Source organism: Cucumis melo, chromosome 10 (assembly GCF_025177605.1).
Source record: "Cucumis melo cultivar AY chromosome 10, USDA_Cmelo_AY_1.0, whole genome shotgun sequence".
NCBI classification, from domain to species: domain Eukaryota; kingdom Viridiplantae; phylum Streptophyta; class Magnoliopsida; order Cucurbitales; family Cucurbitaceae; genus Cucumis; species Cucumis melo.
In genome coordinates, this window is record NC_066866.1 from 9502031 (window position 1) to 9524249 (window position 22219).

Below are 22219 nucleotides of genomic sequence, written 5' to 3' on the forward strand. Positions count from 1 at the left end.
ACGACTACGTTAAGTCATGGATCGGGTACACAACTCGAATGAGTTGTCTCTCTCCAGTGTGCCAGCATTAACTGTCATGTTGTCCAACACGCATTGAAGTTGTGGATCAGATGCACGATTTCAACGCCTAGTCGTATATTGGGTACATGACTCCTCCTTCGAAACCCTACCATACCTTTCGGCAGCCTTCATCCTTCTGCCATTTTCATTCAAAATAAAAAATACAACCTTTCTTTCCTTTAGGTCGCCACTATCTCCAACGTAACTGTTTCCATTGTCGTCCCACCATTTCATCATCCATTGTATCCATTATTACCATCAATCTAAGCTGTCTAAAGTACTTTTTTTTATACAATTTGTATGTTTTATTTGAATTTGACATCTTTTTTGTTCCATAAAGAACACATTGCATTGTGAATGGTGATTTCTATTATCAGTCAAAAAAAAAACATAAAGAAAAAACATATAGTGATTTAAATGATACAATCTCCACTTTCTTTTGTTTTCCAAATCCAAAATCATCATTATAAACTCCAAATCTCATCATTATAAACTCCAAATCTCATCCAAGCCACACAATTCCCATATTATTGTTTCTAAAATTTAGATATGATTTTGAAAAGCTTTGTAAAGATTAAAGAGATAAGAAACTTGAAGAAATTTCCTGTCTACATATTAGTATCAATCCAAAATAGACCCAATAGAAGAGACAATACATACTTACCAGTGAAGAAACTTGACGTCGGCCAAAGGACTGAGTGGTTAGACTCATACACAGTGGGTTAAGGCTCCTTCTTGACTTTTTCTGATGAAGAAACTTGACCGTACATAGTGTGTTCTTCTTTTCAAACAGCGGGTTAGACTCATAAAGTAGACGGTGGAAAGCAGAAGTGCAAGGGACTTTTTTGCGAATGGGAAGATAGAAGACTCATACACAGTGGACGGTGGAAGAGGAAGTGCAAGGGATCATACTTTTTTCGCGAACGAGAAGACGACAGACTTGTACACACTGGACGGCAAAACGAGAAGCCACAGTGGACAGCGAAAGTGAGAAGACCGAGGAAGATGGAAGAGGGAAGAGAAGGGAAGTTTTCATGAATGGGAAAGATGGAAGAGAAGAGAAGTGAACGCGAGCTTTGGTCTTGACGTTTTCAAAGGACAAGAAGTTTAGGGCTTTTATGAATTAATGGAAAATTACATATTTTGTTTTTTTAATTATTTAATAAATCTTGACGTTTTAAAAACATTGAGGAAAAGTATCTTACTTGATGTTTAAAAAACGTTAAGAACTTTGGAAAATGACTCCCCTTCGCCTTTTTATAAAAATTCTTGACGTTTTAATTTAATTGATATTACTTAACATTTTTAAAACGTCAAGGAAAAGTACATATTACTTGACGTTTACAAAACGTCAAGAATGTTGGATTTATAAATATTCTTGACGTTTTAAAAAAGTAAAGAATTTAATAGATATTCTAAAACGTCAAGGAAAAATACATATTACTTAACATTTATAAAACATCAAGAAATCTGAAATTTGGCCTACCTCCACCTTTTCATAAAAAATTTTGACGGTTTATCTTTCCAATCATCCCTTTCTTGTCGTTTTTTTTTTAAAAAAAGGTCAAAAAATTAAAACCACAACCGTCAAGAAAGTTTCTTTTTCTAGTAGTGATTTGTCATCCATTGTATCCATTATTACCATCGACCTAAGCTGTATAAAGTTGTTTTTTTCTTTTTTATACAATTTGTATGATTTATTTGAATTTCATATCTTTTTTTTCTATAAATAACACATTGCATATGTGAATTGAACGTTACAAAGTTGTTTGTTTTAATTGTTTGAGTGTTATTAGTTGGTATGGTTGCACTGTATGTATTGTATGATTGTTTGTTCTATAAAAGTGTGGGCTTGATGTATTGATATGTAAATTCTTAAAACAAAAATAGACATTTGGCATATTTTGGAATACAAATTTAGATTAAATTTGGACATGATCTAAATGTATTTTAAGTGTTATTGAAGACTATATTTGGATTTGGATTGACTGAGCGAAGAATGAAAATGAGGTAGGCTGACTGATCTCTGTTCTTGTTTTTTAGATTTTTTTGGACTAGTTAGACAATTAAAATTTGGACTTGGGTATTGAAGTTCTTTTTATTAGAGTAATGTTGGAATGAGTTATGGTTCTGATAATGTTTTTCCAACTTTAGCAGTTGATTAAATATATGAATGTGACCTAAAGATCTAGTAATTCTTGAACTTGGTAATGGCAAGGATAGTGATATTGATGTAGAAGTTGATGAATATTTAGAAATATAATGAAAGAAATACATAGTAAGAAAATGAAATTGTACCATTTGAGATAATTATCCAAATAAACTGGGACATTACTGATTCTATTTGTAAACAAGGGTCAACATTGGGAGATAGAAATATATATGTAGATAGTTCTTGTTTAATTCAAAAGCGAATGACAAATGTTATTTGACAGTAGAAAAAGAACTTCAAATGGTGGTTATAAAATATTGTTAGACAAATGTTGACGTAAGATTAATGATGTGGTCTACACATCATGATCATCGTTGTGCACAAGGAGAAGCAACACATGATCCAATTGTATTAGCTAATGACTACTTTTCCTAATACAAAGTTAATTACAAGATGATTTATTACACCCGATGGTACTAACTATTATTGCATGGTAAAAATTATAATATGATACGTTTTATAATTTTATAAAACATTATTTAATGTTACTATATTTAATCATATAGAATAATTTTGTTCAAAACATACATAAGTACTTGATGGAACATGATTTACGATATTTGAGTTCAATGTGTGATCAAACCTTGGTAAAATGTAGAATATATTATTCAGTAGACAAGAACGGCTCAATATTTGTAGACACGGTTCAAAGACATATTCAACGTAGACAACGACAAGGGGAGAATGTTACAAAGGGAGATCAAAATCATGTTTCATTTGTAATTCAAATTTTAAATTCATATCAACTTCAATTTTCAATGTAGAATTATATGAAATTACATTTTCCTTTACGTCAAAACCATAGTCATATTAAAAACTTTACGGAAAAAATAACAAAATTGTAAGAGAAATCTACTTATATCAGCAAGCTTTAAAGAAAAAAAGGGACAAAACCAAAAGAAAAAAAGATCAATTATTTATGTTGCATTTTAGTCTATTTATGATTTCATTATTAGATGAAATAGTTAAAAAATATTAAAGACAATTAAACAACCAATACATTGGTTCTTGCTTGTCCACTCTTACCAAACAAGAACATATTATCAATATGGCTTAAATAAGAAAAGGACATGCATTATATTGTTTCAATTTAATAATATTTAAAAAATCAAACAAAATACCAAAGTCGTGTATCAGGCCACGACTTTCCTCAACACCAATTTCACCTTATTTTCTATGATAGTTTCAACTTTAGCCCTATTTTTATTTTTTCTTTCATAATTACCATATTTTTGTTACTAGTTTAAAAGAAAAAATACATTATTGATCTTGAAATCTGTCCTAAAATGAGCTCTCCTATGACCTATCTATTTTTCTTCTTTCTTTCTTTTTTTTTTTTTTTTTTTGTTCTAATATTATGTTAATCCTTTAACATAAAAGAAAGTCTTATACCTAGGAAAAGCTTATGCAAATTAATTTTTAAGACAAAATTTTAGTAAGATATTGTTAATACCAAATTTTGATCAAAGAAAAATGTACCTAATTTTTTGTGTAACATCAACTGTAAATTTATAATTTGAAAATAAGAGAAGCTAAAAGAAATATAAAAAAGTGCTTTATAGTAATTAAGAAAGTTATTGAATAGAAAAGAAATAAACCATGTAAGTTCAAGTTTAAGATCCCTGATTAAGAAGTCTCATGTAGGGTTATGATGGGGTATTTATAGGAATCGGAATAGGGATGAAGTAGACATTTTCCTCTTACAATAAAGATTAAATGCTTCTTTCTTAATATTCCGAATAAGTTAGGATTATATATTATTAGAAAAGTCCACTTTATTTTATACATTTATCTTTTTTTATATATATTTTCTTAAGTCCAAATTCACTTACCACAAGTATAAGTGGTTGAAAGTATAAAAATTCAGGACTTCAATTTCTATAGTTATCCATCTAAAATTTTAAACGATAAAACCTTTAAAAAAATAAATTGAGCATAGCATAAATCTAATTTTAAATTATTTTCTTGAAAAAACTACCTTTCTAATCCCTAAGTTACGATATGAATATGTGTTTTTGACCCTTAAATTTTAAAAATGAACATTTTTAGTCTTAATGTTTAACAATAGATCCATTTAATCTTCAAATTTTCAAAATGTACCTTTTTAGTCAGTATTTTTAGAAAAAATAGGTTTATAAGATCCTAAAAGTATTTTATGTTTGACTTTTTTAAAATAACTATATGATATTTAAGATTTTCAAAAATAGTTTTAGAGAGGATATGATTTTTATAAGTTATTCTTCTACTTTAAAATGTTATATACTTATTTAAAATAAAAAATATAAAGTTATTTGAGATGTCTTTTAAATTTATTTTTAAAAATCCATAGACTAAAAAGATATACCGGCGAATTTAGTATAGATCTAGGGAGGCTCGAGCTCCCCTCAACTTTATTGTCTTTGTATAATATATATATATATATATATATATATAAAGAAAATTATTTAATTTTTTAATATTTATAGTTAGGTCGGTGATTAGTCTAACTGTCAATCCTCCTCCAACCTAAGTTTAAGTCTTCCCTATATAGTGCCATTGAAAGATACATTTTAAAAACTCGGTAACCAAAGTTTATTATTATAAACATATAGATTAAAAAAATTATTTTTAAAATTCAAGAACCAAAGGATAATTTTCTCTATTTTCTTTTAAATAGAACGTAAAAATGTGAGATAACATTCTTTTAATGGTCCACCTGATGCTGCATATCCTCAGCATGCAACATGCAAAAAATTAGTAAATAGACATGAAAAAGTCAAACATATATAGTATTTATTATCAAATATGATGACCATAAAACTATATTATATTTTTTCTTGTATTCAATTTAAAATTTTACCACTTAATTACTAGGAATGTAATATTTATTATAAGTAAATAAAATAAATGACTAAACAATACATTATTGTATATAGGGAGATTGATTCTCTACACTTTTAATATAATTTAAAATATTCCATTAATCCTAAAATTTCACTAGGTTAAGACTATTATATATGAACATAATCATTTTTCTAATATTATCCATGTCAATGCTTTTTTAAGATAGTCGACGATTGACTGCTCATATGATATAAAAGGACAAGAACTAACATTGGCATGAGGGTATATATATCTTCAACATATATTCTAATGTTTAAGTCAATACTTTTGTTAAGATTGTATATGTTGGCAAACAATACATAATTAATTAAAGAGTAGAGACACATGCTTTGGCAATTAGTTGTATAGTCCTCAAATGTCCATCAAACCAATCAGATAATATTGATCTTAAGCCTTTACAAGATGGTTATTGGTCGATCATTAGTCTGTTTAGTGTTCTACAAGGGATCATAGGGGCAATGGGCTCATGGCTCTTGATCTCACACCCATTTAGGATATAAATCCTTCATAATTTTGGCTTTTGGTTCCATTCCAGAAAATTTAACATATAAAAACATCTCATAGTAATAAAAACTAACTGAGATAATGTATACACAATGATCTTCTTCTTTGGTAACCCATGTGAAACTTTTTGGTTACATTAGTTACTCTACACAATTTGAGATTAAAAGAGGGTTATCCCCATTCAAATACATTGAATATAAGCAAAGTTTTTTCTTTTTTCTTTTTCTTTTTTTTTTTTTTTTGAAAACTCATAATGTAGAACAAGAAACCAAAAATGGCAATGGAATCATCCAATGGTGTGATAACAAAAGGCAGAGAGGGATATATTGCCAGTCAAAATAGGGCAGAAGCTATAGAGCTGCCATTGATGAAGTTTTTAGCTTCACAATAGACCTTCCCCCACCTTAGGTCTTGCAAGTTCCAATAAAAACTATACAAAAGGAATATACAATTTATTTTTATTTTTTAAAAAAGTAGAAATATATAAGATCAAATTTCACTTATAAATTGGTAATTCTCAAAAGAAGTGTTTCAAAACAAACTGACCTGCTTGATGGTTGGTATACACCATCACCTTCATTACTACTTAATACATGCATTAACATGTGATTTTATAAATTAATCATTCTTTAATTTGTGTGTTTCTCTTCCATTAAAAATATAAAATCTTCACACTATATATTAATCAACATATATTCCTTTTGATTTAGAGAGAGAAAAAGAGTGGAGATCATAGGGGTTGGAACTAATAAACATAATATAATATATTGTGTTCAATTATAATATAATCTATTGGGTTCTTAAAGAATGTTTGGTATGTGGGTTTTTGGAAAGATAATGTATAAAATATTTGAAAAGGTAATTCATATCCTATCTGATTATACATATTTAATAAATCTTTTTTATATGTTGTCAAACTTAAATATAGTTCAATTTGTAAGTATCTTTTGCAATAGTTGAACTAAATGGTAATAGTAAAACTGATTAGTTGTAGAAGGATAAATTGATTATAGGATTTCATGAAATTTATTATATTTGTAGAATGTTAAATTCATTATAGATCAAATTTATGTGTAAACTATAAAAACTCTAATTATCTTCTTTCGTGTAATAAAAACTTACCATTAATTTTGTTTTCATCGTAAAAATACTTTTTTTTCAAATTTAAAGCACGAAGTTGCTATATAAGAAAGTTTAGACTATTTTGTTATAAGTTGGAAAGTGTAAAAACTTAAAATGAAAGTTTATTTACTAAATTGTCGGTTCTTATGTTAAAAAAATTTCTTTTACTAAATTAAAACCATTTTGACAAGTGGGAGTCTACTTTGGATGATTAAAAAAAAATCTAAATCGTTTGTTATATTCAAATTAAAAGAAGAACCATAAAAAGGATAGAAATGAGAAAAAAAAATTGGGGACCAAAAAGGATTTAAACCAAAAAATAAAAGAAAGCATAAGTTTTCTCATTTGTTTATTTTTCTTTGGGTTTGTTTGAGTGTGGGTAAGAAATAAGAAAGTTTGATGTTTTTCCTAATGTGGGAAACCATGTGATTGAACATGACAATAAATCAAACACACTATATGCCTCAAATCAACCCCTATCATTGCATCACACACCCCTCATTCTTTTAATCTATTATTTAGGTTTGGTTTTATATTCTATAACACTGATATTGAAACGATACGTTTGTTTTATCTAGAAAAAATTGAAAGAAATTTTAAAATTAATTATTACATATTTATGTTTGAATTATACTCATAGAAAGTTTATTCAAATAATCATTTTTAAATATATGATCATCATTTTTACCATATAAATTTGCTTTAGAATTCTTATTATTCTATTATAATTTACTTCAAATGCTAATAGATTCTATGTGAATGCATTTTCTTTTTTTAAAAAAGAATATATAATTATAAAATAATTAAAAGAAGAGGATGAATTGTTGTTTCTATTCCTTTGCCTTCAAATTATTTTGGAAAACTATGCAACCAAACATGTTTTCCTGTCCTCAAAAATAGAGAATATTTATAATTGTCAAACAAATTCCAAACAATATAATGTATCATCCCTTACATTCAAATTAACTTTTTACTGGAAAATCCTTTCGATTATGACTTAATTGGTATCTAATATAACTATCGATCTAGAGATTTAAGATCTTTCACACCACATATTGTTGAACCAAAACAAACTTTGAATAGAAAAATGAAAACTTGATTTAGTTTTAAAATTTTGATTAAGTCATTCATTTTTTAAAATTTATTACGAGCTTTTATAAATTGTGTATGATCGTTCAACTTAAACATAACTCAATTGGTTTTGAAACCAAATGATCAAAGATTCAAATCAATCTAAAACAAACCTAATACCATTATTTAGTTTAACAAACTTTCGATCTCAACTTAAGCCATAACTTAGTTGATTACTACATACAACTTTTTTAAATGGTTGAAACTTTGAGATGAGACCTACAGTGATATAAATATATATATAATTCAATTCAACCTAAAATAGAGTAAAAACAAATATAACAACCTTATAAAGAAAGCACAATAACTTAATGGGAAAAAAAAGAAAAGAAAAAAAGGAGGAGTTAATTAGACCATGTACAACGTAGACAATTTTGTCATACATCTAACCTAAAAACCTATCCTAACATACCTTAGTTTGATCATGACAAATTCGACTCTAAATATGTCAATAGTTTGTTTCTTTCACCCCTACTTTATTGTAATTTGTTTTAAATGGAAATTACTTAAGAGTTTTTATCTTTTATTACATAATAATAATAATAAATTGCTTAGATAAAAGCTGTCAGATACAAAAATATCCGACATTCATTTTCTCTCTCACAAATTCCCAAAAAATAAATTTTAAAAAATTATGGAAAAAAAAAAAGGTTTTTCCTTCTCTCTTTTTCTTCACTTCTTTCTTACTCTGTTTTATGAGTAATACCACCCGTGTGCCTCTGTCTCATACCCATTTTTTTCCCCTTGAAAACAACAATTCTCTATTTTCTCTCTCCTCTTCTTTCTCTCTCTAAAATTCCCCCATTTCTTTTTTTTTTTTTTTTTTTTTTTTTTTTTTTTTTTATTTATATCCCCTCCATCTCTCCTTATTTTCTCTAAAACCCATTTCCCCCAATTCAATTTCAATTCAGTCCTCCATGGCTTTCTTCTCCTTTTTCTTCTTCTTTTTCCTTTCCTCTGTTTTGGCTTCTTCTCTGTTTCTCCTACTCCGTCCGGCCAGATTCCGCCGTATGAGGCTGCCACCGGGGACTCTCGGGCTTCCCCTGATCGGAGAGACCCTTCAAATCATCTCCGCCTACAAGACCGAGAACCCTGAACCCTTCATCGACGAACGGGTGCGGAAATATGGATCGGTTTTTACGACGCATTTGTTTGGTGAACCGACGGTTTTCTCAGCCGATTGGGAAACGAACCGGTTTATTCTTCAGAATGAAGAGAAGCTTTTTGAGTGTAGTTACCCCGGTTCGATTTCTAACCTTCTCGGGAAGCATTCTTTGTTGCTTATGAAAGGAAGTTTACATAAAAGAATGCATTCTTTGACTATGAGTTTTGGAAATTCTTCGATTCTTAGAGACCATCTTTTGGCCGATGTGGACCGGTTGATCCGGCTCAATTTGGACTCTTGGTCCGGCCGGATCGTTCTCATGGAAGAAGCTAAAAAGGTACACAAAATATTATTCATTTTTCTTTTTCCTTTTCTTTCTTTTGCTTTACTGTTGAATTGAGCGATTGGCCTCCACCACTTCACTCCCATAAAGTCCCATTAAATAGAAAAATAAATTTAATCACAACTTCTCCAAATTTGAAAGTATAACTCAACATATAAAACATGTACTAGTTTGAGTATAACTCACATAGTTAAAACATTAGTTCAAATTTGTAGTCTCATTGACATAATGAAAGCCGAGTTGGCACTCGGCAAATGGACAAATGAGTGCATGTTAGCAGATTTATTGTGACTCAAACCGGGCCTCCCTTCAAATTCCCCTGGCGCAGGTTAGCTACAATAAAAAAACAAAAAAGAAAAAGCCTATAATTCTGTTTGCAGTACAGATCATGCAAACTTTTATTTTAATTATTCTTTCGGCCGTTCCTTTTATTATTATGTTTTTCTTATTCTATTGCATTTTAAAATACATTCATTATTATTATTATTATTATTTTAATACAAAAAATTGGTATTTTTGTTCTTTTTCTTTTTTAACAAAAAAATTTCAGATAACATTTGAGTTAGCAGTGAAGCAATTGATGAGCTTTGATCGCTGTGAATGGACTCAAAGTCTCATGAAACAATATCTTCTTGTCATTGAAGGATTTTTTACCGTTCCTCTCCCTCTTTTTTCATCCACTTACCGTCGAGCCATCCAGGTAAAATAATAACTACTCTTCTTTTTTACCTCTTATTACTTACTCTATATTCAATATAACTCAACGGTAGCTAATTGATAGTAAAAATTCTCAAACTCTGCCTAACTCTTTTCATTCTCACCAAACTAAATAATTCAAGATCTTACGCTAGTTTTAAATAATACTAATAATGCCGTTGTTGATTGGAATAGTTTCTTTTTTTTTTTTCTTCTTTTTTTTTTTTTTGATAGGAAGAGAAAACTTAGTACTCTAATAGTACCTTATCTCATTTCGTATATAAATTCTTTAATGAATGTCACATCATATTAAAATATGAGATTGTGGTGTTAATTAATACGGAAGTAACGACTAATAGTACTTTAGTAGTAAATGATATGTATATGTGAATGTTAATTACTATATGGTGTAGTACAACAACTTTATGATAAATTAAAGACAGATTTGATTTAAGTTAAAGCTTTTGGGTTTAGGCCCGGAGGAAGGTGGCGGAGCAATTGGGGACGGTGGTGCGGGAGCGGAGGAAGGAAAGTGAGGACGGGTTGGGGAAGAAGGACATGCTGGGTGCGCTGCTGGCCGGAGAAGACGCCCTCTCCGACGAGCAAATAGTGGATTTTTTACTGGCTTTATTGGTGGCGGGATATGAAACGACGTCAACTACGATGACGCTGGCCGTTAAGTTTCTGACGGAGACGCCGCTGGCTTTGGCCCAATTACAGGTCACTTTCCGGCCACCTTATTTATTTATGGAAATAATTGGAAAGTAATGATCCAATAGTGGGGCAGAAAATTGCAAAATCTATGGCTTTTTTCTTTTCTTTCTCTCACTCTCAACCTCATATCCATTATCACAAATTACATGCTTTTTTTTTCTTAAATTTTTTTTAAAAAATTTGTTTGTATTTTTTTTATGCTTTTTTTTTACAGCACATTTTTTTTATATACATTAAACTCCTAAATTTCATTTTTTTTATTGATTTTTTTTCTTTATTGGTGGCTTTAAATGGGTAAAAAAAAATTTTGATTTTGGGTTCATCTAAATATTCTATCTTGCTTAATATATATATATATATATATAAAACTATTTACACTTTAATTAAGAATACAAGATTGAAAAAGTTTTATTTGAAAACTAAAAGAAAAAAGATTAATTTGAAATGAAATTGAAGTCTAGATTCCTCCCTAATTGCCTAAAATTCTCAAACCCTAGATCCTACTTGGATATTGTCATTTTTTGTTTAATTGTTCATGTCACTGTTTTTTTTTTTTTTTTTCTTTTTTTTAATTTTCTTTAATGCTATACACGTGCCCCTTCTAAGATTTATTTTCCCAATGACTTTTTATTATATTTTATTTTAAAATATTATTAAATTTTCTTTTTCCTATTATCTACACTTGCTTTTAGTTTTAAAAATAAAGTCAAAAATTCCAAAAAAAAAAAAATGATAACAAAATAGTTTCAAGAATTTTTTTTTCTTAAAAAAATGAAAAAATATTCAGTTAAAGAATTCAAGTATTTGCATACAAAAGGTTAAAACAAAAAACATAGTAAAGTAGTTGTAGTCTTAAATTTCAAAAATACAAAATAAAAATCTTCTTTGATTGATTGTTGTTTGATTTTAAATTTTTGAATTTTGAAAAGTAAACTTAAATCAGTATATTTAAAATTTTAAAAATATACTTTAAAAAAAGACTTTATTTCTTTTTGAAATTTTGTAAAAGATTCAGCTTTAAAGAAAAGAAAAAAACTTAAATTTTAAAAACCAAAAAAATGAAGAAAAATATAAAATGGTTATCAATTAAAAACTTAGGGATTTATAATTTATCTTGTTTTCATATCGAGTAGACAAACGTACTTGATTGGATTTTTCTTTATTTCTTTTCATTTCTATTTTTCAAAACCAAAACTAATTTACTTTGTCCCTTTTCTACTTTTTACTTCTAAAGTATTGTATATATCATACATTTCAAATATAGAAAACAGATATTTAAAAACTTCATGCTTTAAATAGGAACCTACATTTGTTTATATTATCTGTAAAAATATTTATTTTCAATATTCAAATATATTGAATGTATCATACACTTAGGTTGGGTTTATCTCTCTCACATTCATTTCTTTTTTAAAAAAAATTATCAGTTGATGGGATCTAAGATTAGAATGTGCTAAAAGTCCTAAAGAGAACTTTCTGCTACTTTTAGAAGAAACATTTTGTTTAAAAAATAAAACTAAAACTAAAGTATTTAACAACAAATTACTTACTTTAGTATATGTAGTTTTATACTTATAAAAGTGAATTTAAAAATAAAAGAACTTAACCTTTAGTGCTTTTGACCTTTTTTTTTCTAAAAATAGTACTTTGATTCTAATACTCTTGAAACACAAGTACTCTCAAGTTTCAATTATGTCTAGGAGTGCAAGTGATAGATATTTATCATCAAATAAGGAACTAACCTCTATTAGTATTTTAAAATGTTAGAAGAATTCTTTTTAATTGAGTGAAAAAAAAATATTTAAAGATTTAAAAAAATAGATGTATTTAAATTTTTGTATTTAAAAGTTAAGAAGTTGACCAATGTAGATTTATTATCTGTAAATCATATAAAATTATTTGAAATCCGACTATTTTTTAAGGAAAGTTTTTGTATTTTGGATTCATGATCAATAACCTTTTTTAAAAGAAAGATATGCTATGGTTTTAAATTTCTCAAAATCAGGAGGTTGTAATGAGAACTAACAAACCTAGTTAGAACAATGATGTAAAGTTTAAATGGACGTAAAATGCTATTGACAAGCTAAACCTAGAACTGAGGTTAGAAGCTAAGGTAGGTTAAATTCGTAGTGTTGTCTAAAGTTACAGCAACTCTATAAATCACTTTTTTTTTTTTTTTTGTTGGGTTTGTTTCATCATTATATTGACTTAGTGCATAAAAAACAAAGACAGAAAAAAATTAACTCTAACAAAAGAAAAAGGGTCAAAAAGGTGAAAGTGAAGAGTGAGAAGAAAGTACATAAAATAGCAGAGAGGCAGAAAGCAGTAAGAAACCTTACACTTACACACACACACACACACTTGTCCCCTTTATCCAATGGACATTATCATTTCCTTTTAATAAAAAGAAAATCCAACTATATTGAATTTCCTTTCCCTTTCTTTTTTATTATATTTATAAATATTTTAAATAGTTTTATGATCTAAATCAGTTTTGTTAATAATTATCGGAAAAAATACTGTAAGGTCCATTTGCATTACATCAATAGATTAAAAATATTATATATTTAGTAAGTTTTGAGTTTTTAACTTTAATTTAGTCATAGATTTGAAAATGGTAGAAGTTAAATTTGAAGATTTACATTTTGAAGCTGATATAATTAATTATAATAAATAATTATTATTTATGAAAAAAGAAAAGGAAGGCAGCTTTGGTGATGTTTATTTGGGAGAGCACGCTTTCAACTTTGACCACTCTGTCTTGTCCGTTGAAATGACGAGAATGCCCTCCAAGAAGGTCACCATTCCCCACACCACGTGGGACCTTTCTTTCTTTTTTTTTTTTTTATGTGGATTGGATCATACGGTCCGAATTCCTTCTCCCACCAAACCCTAAACAAACCCTACAACTTCCATCTAATTTTTCTCTAGATACCTAGTATTTCCAATCTCATTCCTCCCCTCACGTGCCCCTTTTACTTTCTTTTCAACCCCTCCCTCCCTTTTCACTATACTTTCCTTTTCTACTCTAAACTTGTTTAATCATGAAACCTACTTGTGATCTCCACTATTTGTTTGTGCCTCTTAACTAGTTTGGGTTCTTGGTTGATCATATTAGTTATACTTTATTTTAGGATAATTAAAATTCTATTTGTTAGGGATGATTTGTGGTGTCTCATACCTTTTATCTATAAATCTAAAAAGTTATTTTCTTGATTTATATTTTTGAAAAAGAAAAAAGAAAAAAGAAACATTTAAAGGACCAAATCGAAAATTGAACTGAAATCTTAGGGCACATGGGTAATTTTAATATTAAGTAATGGGTGGATTGGTGGACAGGAAGAGCACCAACAAATCAAAGCAAGAATGAAGGAATCACACCAACACCTCCAATGGAATGATTACAAGTCCATGCCTTTCACCCAATGTGTGAGTATATCCCCAAATATTAAATTTTCAAAAAGAAAAAAAAAAAAAGAATAAAAATCATTACTTTCTCTCTTTTTATTTTGTTAGGTTTCAATATTTAAAGAGTTTTTTTCTTTTCTTTTTTGGTAGGTTGTGAATGAAACATTAAGAGTTGCGAACATAATCAGTGGGGTATTTAGAAGAGCAATGACAGATGTAAACATCAAAGGTAACTAATACTTATTATTACGTTTTCTTTTGTTCAATAAAATTCAAATCTCTCGTCTTTTTGTCAAAAACCTGTCTTAACGTGTATTCATATAGAATAAAAGTAAAGTAAAATTTTGATGTAGGTTATACGATTCCGAAAGGATGGAAGGTTTTCGCATCATTTCGTGCAGTACATATGGACCATGAGCATTTCAAAGATGCACGTTCTTTTAACCCATGGAGATGGCAAAAGGTACAATCTAATCAAACATGTTCCCTACTGTCAATACACCAATGTCAAATCTCAATCCTTCCAAACATCATCTCTCTTTCTCACTTACAATCTCCTTCCCATTTGCTAACTTCATCTCTGTAATACAGCAGAATAGCTCGGGCTCAACGACATTAAATGCATTTACACCGTTTGGTGGAGGTTCAAGATTGTGCCCAGGTTACGAGCTGGCCAGAGTAGAACTCTCTGTTTTCCTTCATCATCTTGTCACCCAATTCAGGTACTCATCTACCTGCTCAAACATAGTTTAAATATGCAAACTCTGCTAAGATATCAATTGTAATTCATCAATATTTCAGTTGGCTTCCAGCAGAAGACGATAAGTTAGTATTTTTCCCAACAACAAGAACACAGAAGCGGTACCCTATCTATGTGACGCGTAAGAACGAAATTACACAATGTAAAGACAGCCATCCAGACACATGAAGGGAAGAGAGTCGAGCTGGGGTTTCGATATGTAGAGGGGAGGTGTAATCTTTCTCTTAATCCTGTATGAATAAGATCATATGCTAAAGTAATGAGTTTTATAATACACAGAATATGGAGCTACTCAATAGCACAGCCAATGAATTACCAATACAAAAATTATAAATATCACTTCTTCTCTCAGCCCCACTCCAAGGGCACCAATTTTCTAGCCAATCAAACACAGTCTTCTACCTACATATCTTGTAGTCAGATGTTGTCCAAGCTTCAAAATTCAGATGATTTGACATAAGTCTGAAGAATTTGGGGGGTTTGAGACAGGCTTCTTTACAGAAATAGTCAGAGATATCTAGTTGCAATTCCATTGAACACATTCAAATACAGAGAAGAGAAGATATCAGGATCTGTTCCTCTCCTTGCTTTGTATCCTAGATTCAACTAGCTTAACCTTTTTAGTGTTCTCAGCATTGAGGAGGGAGAGTTTCTCAAGTGATGATTTGAGTTGGGAGATCTGAGAGCCTTGGATATAAGTGTTTCTCCTGTACATTTTTTGTTGTTGGTTCACTAAATTGTTGTTCTTTGAAGAATTTGTGAATCTCCTTAGTCTTGCAGTTAGTGTGTCGATCGAAGTATGCAACGCGTCCAACTCAACATCTGTAAAGTGGTCTGGAGGCAACAAAGCATCACTTTGTTAAAAATTAAAAGCAGTAATAATATAAAATGTAAACTCCTCCACCTTGAACAGAAATCAACTGGTTAAAACATATCTCTCTTGTTATTAGTCAAAGTATACCAAGACGGTAGGATAACATGTGACAGTGTTGCACAATCGAAAGGAGAGCAGTAAGTCAATTTTGTCAACTTAACAGAACTTGATACAACTAAAACCATGATAATTGAGATTTGTCAGAGTATACCAAGACTGGACGATCATGTGTGGATCATATGTGAAAGTATTCCAGTATCAAAAGGAGAGCAATAAGTCAATTTTCAACAAAACAGAACTTGATCCAACTATAACCATACCATGACAATAACCATACATGAACGTACATTGAAGCCACTGGGTTGAACACAAGCATGAGATAAGTGCATAATAAGTGGAAGATAATTAAGCAAAACCAAAATGGTTACTTTTAATTCTAAGGCCTCAAAAAGACAAGTTCAAAAACAAAAAAAATCAAAAAATTGAACAAATCTAAAATTTTTTATAAGTATAAAATGTGCTTAAGACTCTTTTTCCTAGACATACTTTTGTACAAATCACTAATTGCATTTACACATTTCTTTGAAAATTAAAATGTTTAATCACGTAAACAAAACAGTTTGAAAGCTTTGAAAAAGTAACTATAATTGACAAAAAAAAATGCTTTTCATCGTTCCAAAAGCCATATCAAATACTTTATTAGTTAAAGAAGTCAACCAAACAAACAAAGTTAAATACTGTAGTGAGAATTTATTACCAAGTGTAGACTTGAACTCTCTTTCTGCTTTGGACAACGGCTTTTTGTGAGCTCCTGGCAAGTTCTTCAACCTATGTATCCGATTTTCCAGGACATTGTGCAGTTTGATTGCACATTCTATCCTCTCGTCCAATAATTGCTGTTTCCCCTCTACTTTTATGAGTTTTTGTTGTGCCTCTTTCAAACGAGTTTGCTGGTCCTCGATTAACCTCTTCAACTTGGGCTCATGCTGCTTGAGCTCGTAGTACACCTACACATGGTTAGATGAAAGGAAGAAGGGGGAAGTTTAGATGTTACACCCATGGAGCACTAAACCAACTAAATTATCTAAAGTAGTTGATAAGCACTACATAGTTCTGCAGTAAATTGCAATTACCGCATGCGCATACTCCACATAATTTTCATGGAAGAGCTTGAAATACTGATGAAGCATGGACCGACCTTCAATTGAATCAGCAGTCACAGAACGCATAGTTGATGATGGCTGAGGAAGGAGAACCACCTTAGGTCCACCAAGAAGATCTTTGCTTATAATTTCAGGTCTTTCACTTTCATTTTTCTCTCCTGTTGCTGCTGTAGCAGATTTTCCCTCGTATTGAAAATTGCTAACCTGAACTGGGACTAGAAGGTTCCAAGTTTTCATCTCTAGAACAATGCATTCGTGAGAAATGGTAACTCCCAGAATCCAAGAATATCCTAACGAATCAGATAATGAGGCAAAACCACAAAGAGGAAAAGGGCTGGAAGTGTCTCCCTGGCAGGTATTCAGAACGGGATGCACAGAGGGAGTTCTCATAGTTTGGTTCTGTCCTCTGCTTTGACTTGTGAAGGGGAGAAAATGCAATATAATCGAGTCTATACCTCCATTATGAAGAGCATAAATTCTTTGATCCATAAGTTTATCAGCAAACATTGTTATAAGAGAATCTTTTTCCATTTTCTTTGGAAGGGCTAGATCTACTATAGCCAGCCTCAGCAAAGGGGGTGGGAGCCCCGACCAAACGGTATGATCAAGTGGCTGATCAAGCTTCACGTTGGTGAGCTTCCTTGTAACCACTTCACATATCATAGCAAGACCGAGAATATTGTCATTTGGATCAACCCGTACACGTGGAGGACTACCAAGATTCCAGACAGGTTGAATTTCATCTGCAAGGGCATCAATCTGCAGTTGCCCACCACTCCAAGCTGTCACAAGAACTGAGTCTTTGCTGATTAAATTATACAATAAACTTACTGCACGGCCTTCACATTCTGCACCTTTAATTGATATATCTCCTTCATCTCCATTATTACATGCCCTCCTCAAAGGCCCCTGGAGATCATGTCATGTGAAAATTAATGACTCCAAACCCATGCACATGCCATACCACTAAATGTTATAACACATTCTTAATATGAATCCATACATGGATATACATGGTTGTCAACTACCAATTCCATTCATTGAATGTCTCATGTGTCATACCTGCAATGCAAGTGACGCATCAAATAAAGCACAAGGCTGGGCTACTATCACATATGCATCTCCTCCATCTGTTGCTTGAACTAAATTTGGAAAAGTTTCTTCCAACCAAGAAATTGCAAGACTGGAATTCATAGCTGTTGGATTGGGTGATTTTTGCCCAAAGGACTGAGCATCGTTATAAATCTCCAATATAGATTCACACTTGTAAACACTGTTGAGGACAAAGCAATCACTTAGAGACAGTAATATACATAGTTCTATCCAAAAATTGTAGGCCTAATGCTAAGAAACTATTAGGCTCTAATCAGAACTTTTAGTAGGCTGTAGGGAGGGAGATTTTCTTGAAGTGCAAAAGTGCACACACAAACCATTATTTATGAATTCAGATGATGAGAGAAAATATTCTCTCCAAATCTCACCTCGACATATTTTCAGTGTACTAAATATTTGAAGAATGAAAACCAAAGAAATAAGTCTGTCTCTGATGATATCCCAAAGTCAATTAAAGAAAGGAGAGATGTGATAAATTGAGTACCTTCTAAATGGAACAACTGGGCAGAGGATGTAAACTGAACCATCACTGAATAAAACAAACACCTGCAGATTTAGTAAGTAAGATTAATTGAACAGGATATGTTCTATAAATTGCATAATTATGTCCTTGAGTTCTAAGTAGTACTGATATCAGATTTCAGATCCTACAGATTATGGTTACTGAAATATTCCTAATGCCTACAAGTCAATACATAGGAAGATATAAAAAATTTAAAGCTTGAGACCACCGACTCTTAAAGCATAATAGAGCACCAAATGAACAGAGCACAAGAAAGCTACGTGACTAGGTGAGAACATTGCTAAAAGGTCGCAAATAAAAGGTTGGATCTTTTAATTCTTTTTTTTTTTTCTTGGTAAAAGAACTTTTAATTTATGTGTCGGCATCAACATGGAAGAAATCATCGAAAAGTTAGAACAATTGAATCAAATAACTGGCAAAAGAAAAAGTGAAAGATACTAACATCACTATAAAGAGAAAATATTATATCATCCAAATTTGACATTTCAAATTACTAATTAATGAACTTACACTGAACTTGTCCCACAAGTGATCTTCCCCAAATGAAAAATCAACAGGGCAGATTGATGTGGCATTTTTAGATTGACCAGGTTCCACTGGCTGTAGATAATATTCTTGCTCTGGTTGCACAATATCTGTAGACAAATTGAAAAGCCTGAAAGGAAAAGGTGTTATACAATAAAACACCCAGATCAAATGTTTAGGAAGAAACTAATTGGCAATGGATATCTTATGAAGGAATTAGATTGTTTTCGTTAATCAACCAGACACGTTGAAGCAAACCTACACAAATTTCATGGTCTAAGATATCAATAATTGCTTTTCTGCTGTGTGTCTGAGAGGGAAGCAACATCCATCTCTCCATAGACAAATCTTATATTTAATCATTTGCAACAAGCTATAGATAGTTTTTTTTTTAATGCAACTAAACAAGAAAAAGAGAGTCCATGCTGAACATGGAAAAAAAAAACAAGAGAAGCCACAATAAGTCACCATTAGCTTACAATAAGAGCAAGTGAAAAATTAAATTCTTCTCCTCATCCTCTAAGGTTGTATGAGTTGAATCCTAGCTCACAGGGCAATATGGAGCCAAGTTTTAACTTAGTCGCAAAAAGATAGATAGACCCAAAATTACCAAGTTCTATACACGTAAAGACTAGGGAAGGGAAAGCAACGTATGGGTAGAGGAAGAGTGTAACTTTGTGATTTTGTAGGGTCCAAGAATATTGGTAGTTAGGGAGAGAGTTGTGAGGTGAGTTTTCCTTGGGCTTTAAGAGAAACTTCAGCAGTGAGGAGAGGTATGTTTCGGTATAAATTGCAAGAATCATATTTTGATTGTGTTTAGAGAGTTAGGTAGCTCTAGAATCTCCCATGGTGTACCAATCCATTCATCAATAAATTGAGCCGTACAAAAAACCAGAGCCAACTTTAGTCCATGACTACATTTATTTTATTTTCTTTCTCATACTTCCAAGTATTTAGATTTCATCCATCCTAAACTTCACAGGAACCGTTCTGATATTTTGGCACTGAATTTCCATATCCCAGAACAAAAAATATGAATGATGGATGACATTACATGGACATTGTTTTGAAGCCACATATTGAAATTTGACAGAAATAGGTAAGAGAATTCAAGCAGCAAAACAAGATTTCAAACCTCAAGTAAACAGTTCAATATGGTGAAAATCTACTTCTGGACTCTATGATTATTCTCATATCGACTTATAAGACCCAAAAAATCTCTAAATAAGTATTAAGAATAAAATTGCACTAGGTATAGTTGAATAAAACGTCATTATTCAGGAAACATAATACCTGAAAACAGAATCAGATGAAAGGACTCCAAGATGGAAGTTGCTATACGGGTGCCAAGAAACTTGAAGCGTGCGTATGACATCATGACCACCACAGTAGATTTGCGGACCAATTCTAACAGTCCTGTAACACAAATTGACAGACTCATTCAGGAAAAACTAAATGGAAAACATGTTTTGACATCCTTTCACAAGCACTACATAAAATAGAAAACAAATGAACAAAACATATGAAAATTTTGCAATTTAACTACAACAGATGGAAACCAAACTTAAAGCATTAACTCAGTTGTTGACACTTCCTCACCTACAGATGACAGTGTTGTTATCTCTAGTAGAACTATGACCATAAAGGTACATTATACACAACCCGCCTGAACCCACAAGGGCCAATGCCGATCCATTCTGATTAATAGAAATCTTCTGCACCACAAAGTCAAGTTGGACATCCGGTTGCAATACCTGTTCAAAGCAATTGAGATTATGTACAAAAAACTAGAGAAATGAGAGAACATTACACAAAACACTTATGAACAAAAGGGGTTGTTCCTTTTCAAACACTTGTTAAATAAAAATAGAGAAAGTGAAAAGTAGAACTGACTTTAGAAGGAGAAGAGGCGAGGACGGAGGTGGGTTCGGGTTCTCCAAGGCGGATAGAAATCCGGTGCAAGCAGAGTTTGGTGGAGTCCCAGAAATAGAGACGAGAGGCGCCGTCGGACACTAGAAGGTTTCGGAGAGGCGGAGAAACAGAAACGCCATAGTCGTCGACGGAGGAGGTGGAAGTGGAGGCGGCGGCGGCGGGAGTGAAAACGGGGTGGGTCTTGAGAGGAAGCCAATCGACATCCCGTTTTGGGGTTAGGGAACGAGGGGGATCAGAATCAGCTTCGTTCAGGTCGAAGTTGTATCTCATTGTCGTTTGAGAATGTTGCTAATCGCCGATTTTGATTTGCAATTCCGGCGACTGCTTCGTCCCGAGACTGAAGGGCGCAGTAGCCCCTGTTTTTTTTTTTCTTCTTCTTTTTTTTTTTTTTTGTGGGTGGAGGAGTCTCCTCCAAACGATGTCGTTTTAAAAATGAATGCTATTCCTTCCTTGATGCTCCGTTTGGCTTAGGATTTACATAGAAACGATTTAAAAGGAGTGGATTTTAAATGAGAAACTACCAAAGATAGATCAAAATATTATATTTTTTATAGACTGCTTCAAGAAAAGTAGGGTTTTAAAGAGTCTTTAAACTTCAAAATCCTCTCACATCAAAATTTTTCTTTTCTTCCCTAAAATAATCTAAAAATGCTTTTCTTTCCCTCATTTTCTTTTTTTATCTTTCTCTACCTTCCTTTTTTTTTTTTTTTTCAAACTTGTCATTTCTAATCATTTTTTAATAAACTCTCTTACTACTTTCTAAAATACAAAATAAACCAACAACCTCCCTTACTATCAATATCCCTTCCATTCAAGTGAATGAAAAAATTCAACATTTTATTGGACAATTACATTAAAAATAGTAGATCGTGAGTTGTTGAGCTTTAGTGAATCAATTATATGCAAACTTGCATGTAAACTGTTTATAGAAAAAGTGATAATTTCAATTGTTCAAAAACTCTTGTCTCTTTTATTTATTTTTTACCTTAAAACTAATTGTTCACACGAGATCTTAGGAGAAATTTAATTCGTGGAATCAAACTTTGTATTGATTTATGTATTGTGGATATAATCTCTAATATTTACTACTTTGATTCTTTCTCTCGAATACAAAAAATAAAATTTAGAACTTCGTGGTCTTCGATCTTCAA

At 31.1% G+C, this 22219-nt stretch overlaps 2 protein-coding genes across 3 annotated transcripts; one reads left to right on the plus strand and one right to left on the minus strand.

Annotated features, from left to right (window-relative positions):
* Positions 1–8638: 8638 nt before the first annotated feature.
* Positions 8639–15277, plus strand: LOC103501437 (cytochrome P450 90A1). Of its 2 annotated transcripts, none has more exons than XM_008465010.3 (8): positions 8639–9354; positions 9911–10060; positions 10531–10776; positions 14110–14199; positions 14329–14407; positions 14532–14641; positions 14770–14900; positions 14980–15277. In XM_008465010.3, exons 1-8 carry the CDS (start codon positions 8830–8832, stop codon positions 15104–15106), a joined length of 1458 nt encoding a protein of 485 aa, XP_008463232.2. In that variant the 5' UTR covers positions 8639–8829; the 3' UTR covers positions 15107–15277. The 2 variants fall into 2 exon arrangements, with proteins under 2 accessions (XP_008463232.2, XP_008463233.2); XM_008465011.3 differs by having other exon boundaries at positions 8644–9354; positions 14773–14900.
* LOC103501436 (nuclear pore complex protein NUP88) lies at positions 15139–21545 on the minus strand. Its single transcript, XM_008465007.3, has 9 exons — positions 21030–21545; positions 20736–20890; positions 20430–20552; positions 19122–19266; positions 18573–18634; positions 18038–18248; positions 16946–17884; positions 16570–16819; positions 15139–15772 (listed from the first exon to the last, which is right to left on the minus strand). Exons 1-9 carry the CDS (start codon positions 21336–21338, stop codon positions 15504–15506), a joined length of 2463 nt encoding a protein of 820 aa, XP_008463229.2. The 5' UTR covers positions 21339–21545; the 3' UTR covers positions 15139–15503.
* Between the last annotated feature and the right edge of the window lie 674 nt (positions 21546–22219).

What these genes read in the sequence shown, in the direction of transcription:
- LOC103501436 (XM_008465007.3), bottom strand. Translation starts at nt 21,338, where the DNA reads ATGAGATACAACTTCGACCTGAACGAAGCTGATTCTGATCCCCCTCGT. An exon ending in TCGCCTCTTCTCCTTCTAAA is followed by an intron (nt 20,891 to 21,029) that starts GTCAGTTCTACT and finishes TGCTTTGAACAG; the next exon opens with GTATTGCAACCGGATGTCCA. An exon ending in ATGTGGAGTATGCGCATGCG is followed by an intron (nt 16,820 to 16,945) that starts GTAATTGCAATT and finishes AACCATGTGTAG; the next exon opens with GTGTACTACGAGCTCAAGCA.
- LOC103501437 (XM_008465010.3), top strand. Translation starts at nt 8,830, where the DNA reads ATGGCTTTCTTCTCCTTTTTCTTCTTCTTTTTCCTTTCCTCTGTTTTG. An exon ending in CTTACCGTCGAGCCATCCAG is followed by an intron (nt 10,061 to 10,530) that starts GTAAAATAATAA and finishes TTTTGGGTTTAG; the next exon opens with GCCCGGAGGAAGGTGGCGGA. An exon ending in ACCCATGGAGATGGCAAAAG is followed by an intron (nt 14,642 to 14,769) that starts GTACAATCTAAT and finishes TCTGTAATACAG; the next exon opens with CAGAATAGCTCGGGCTCAAC.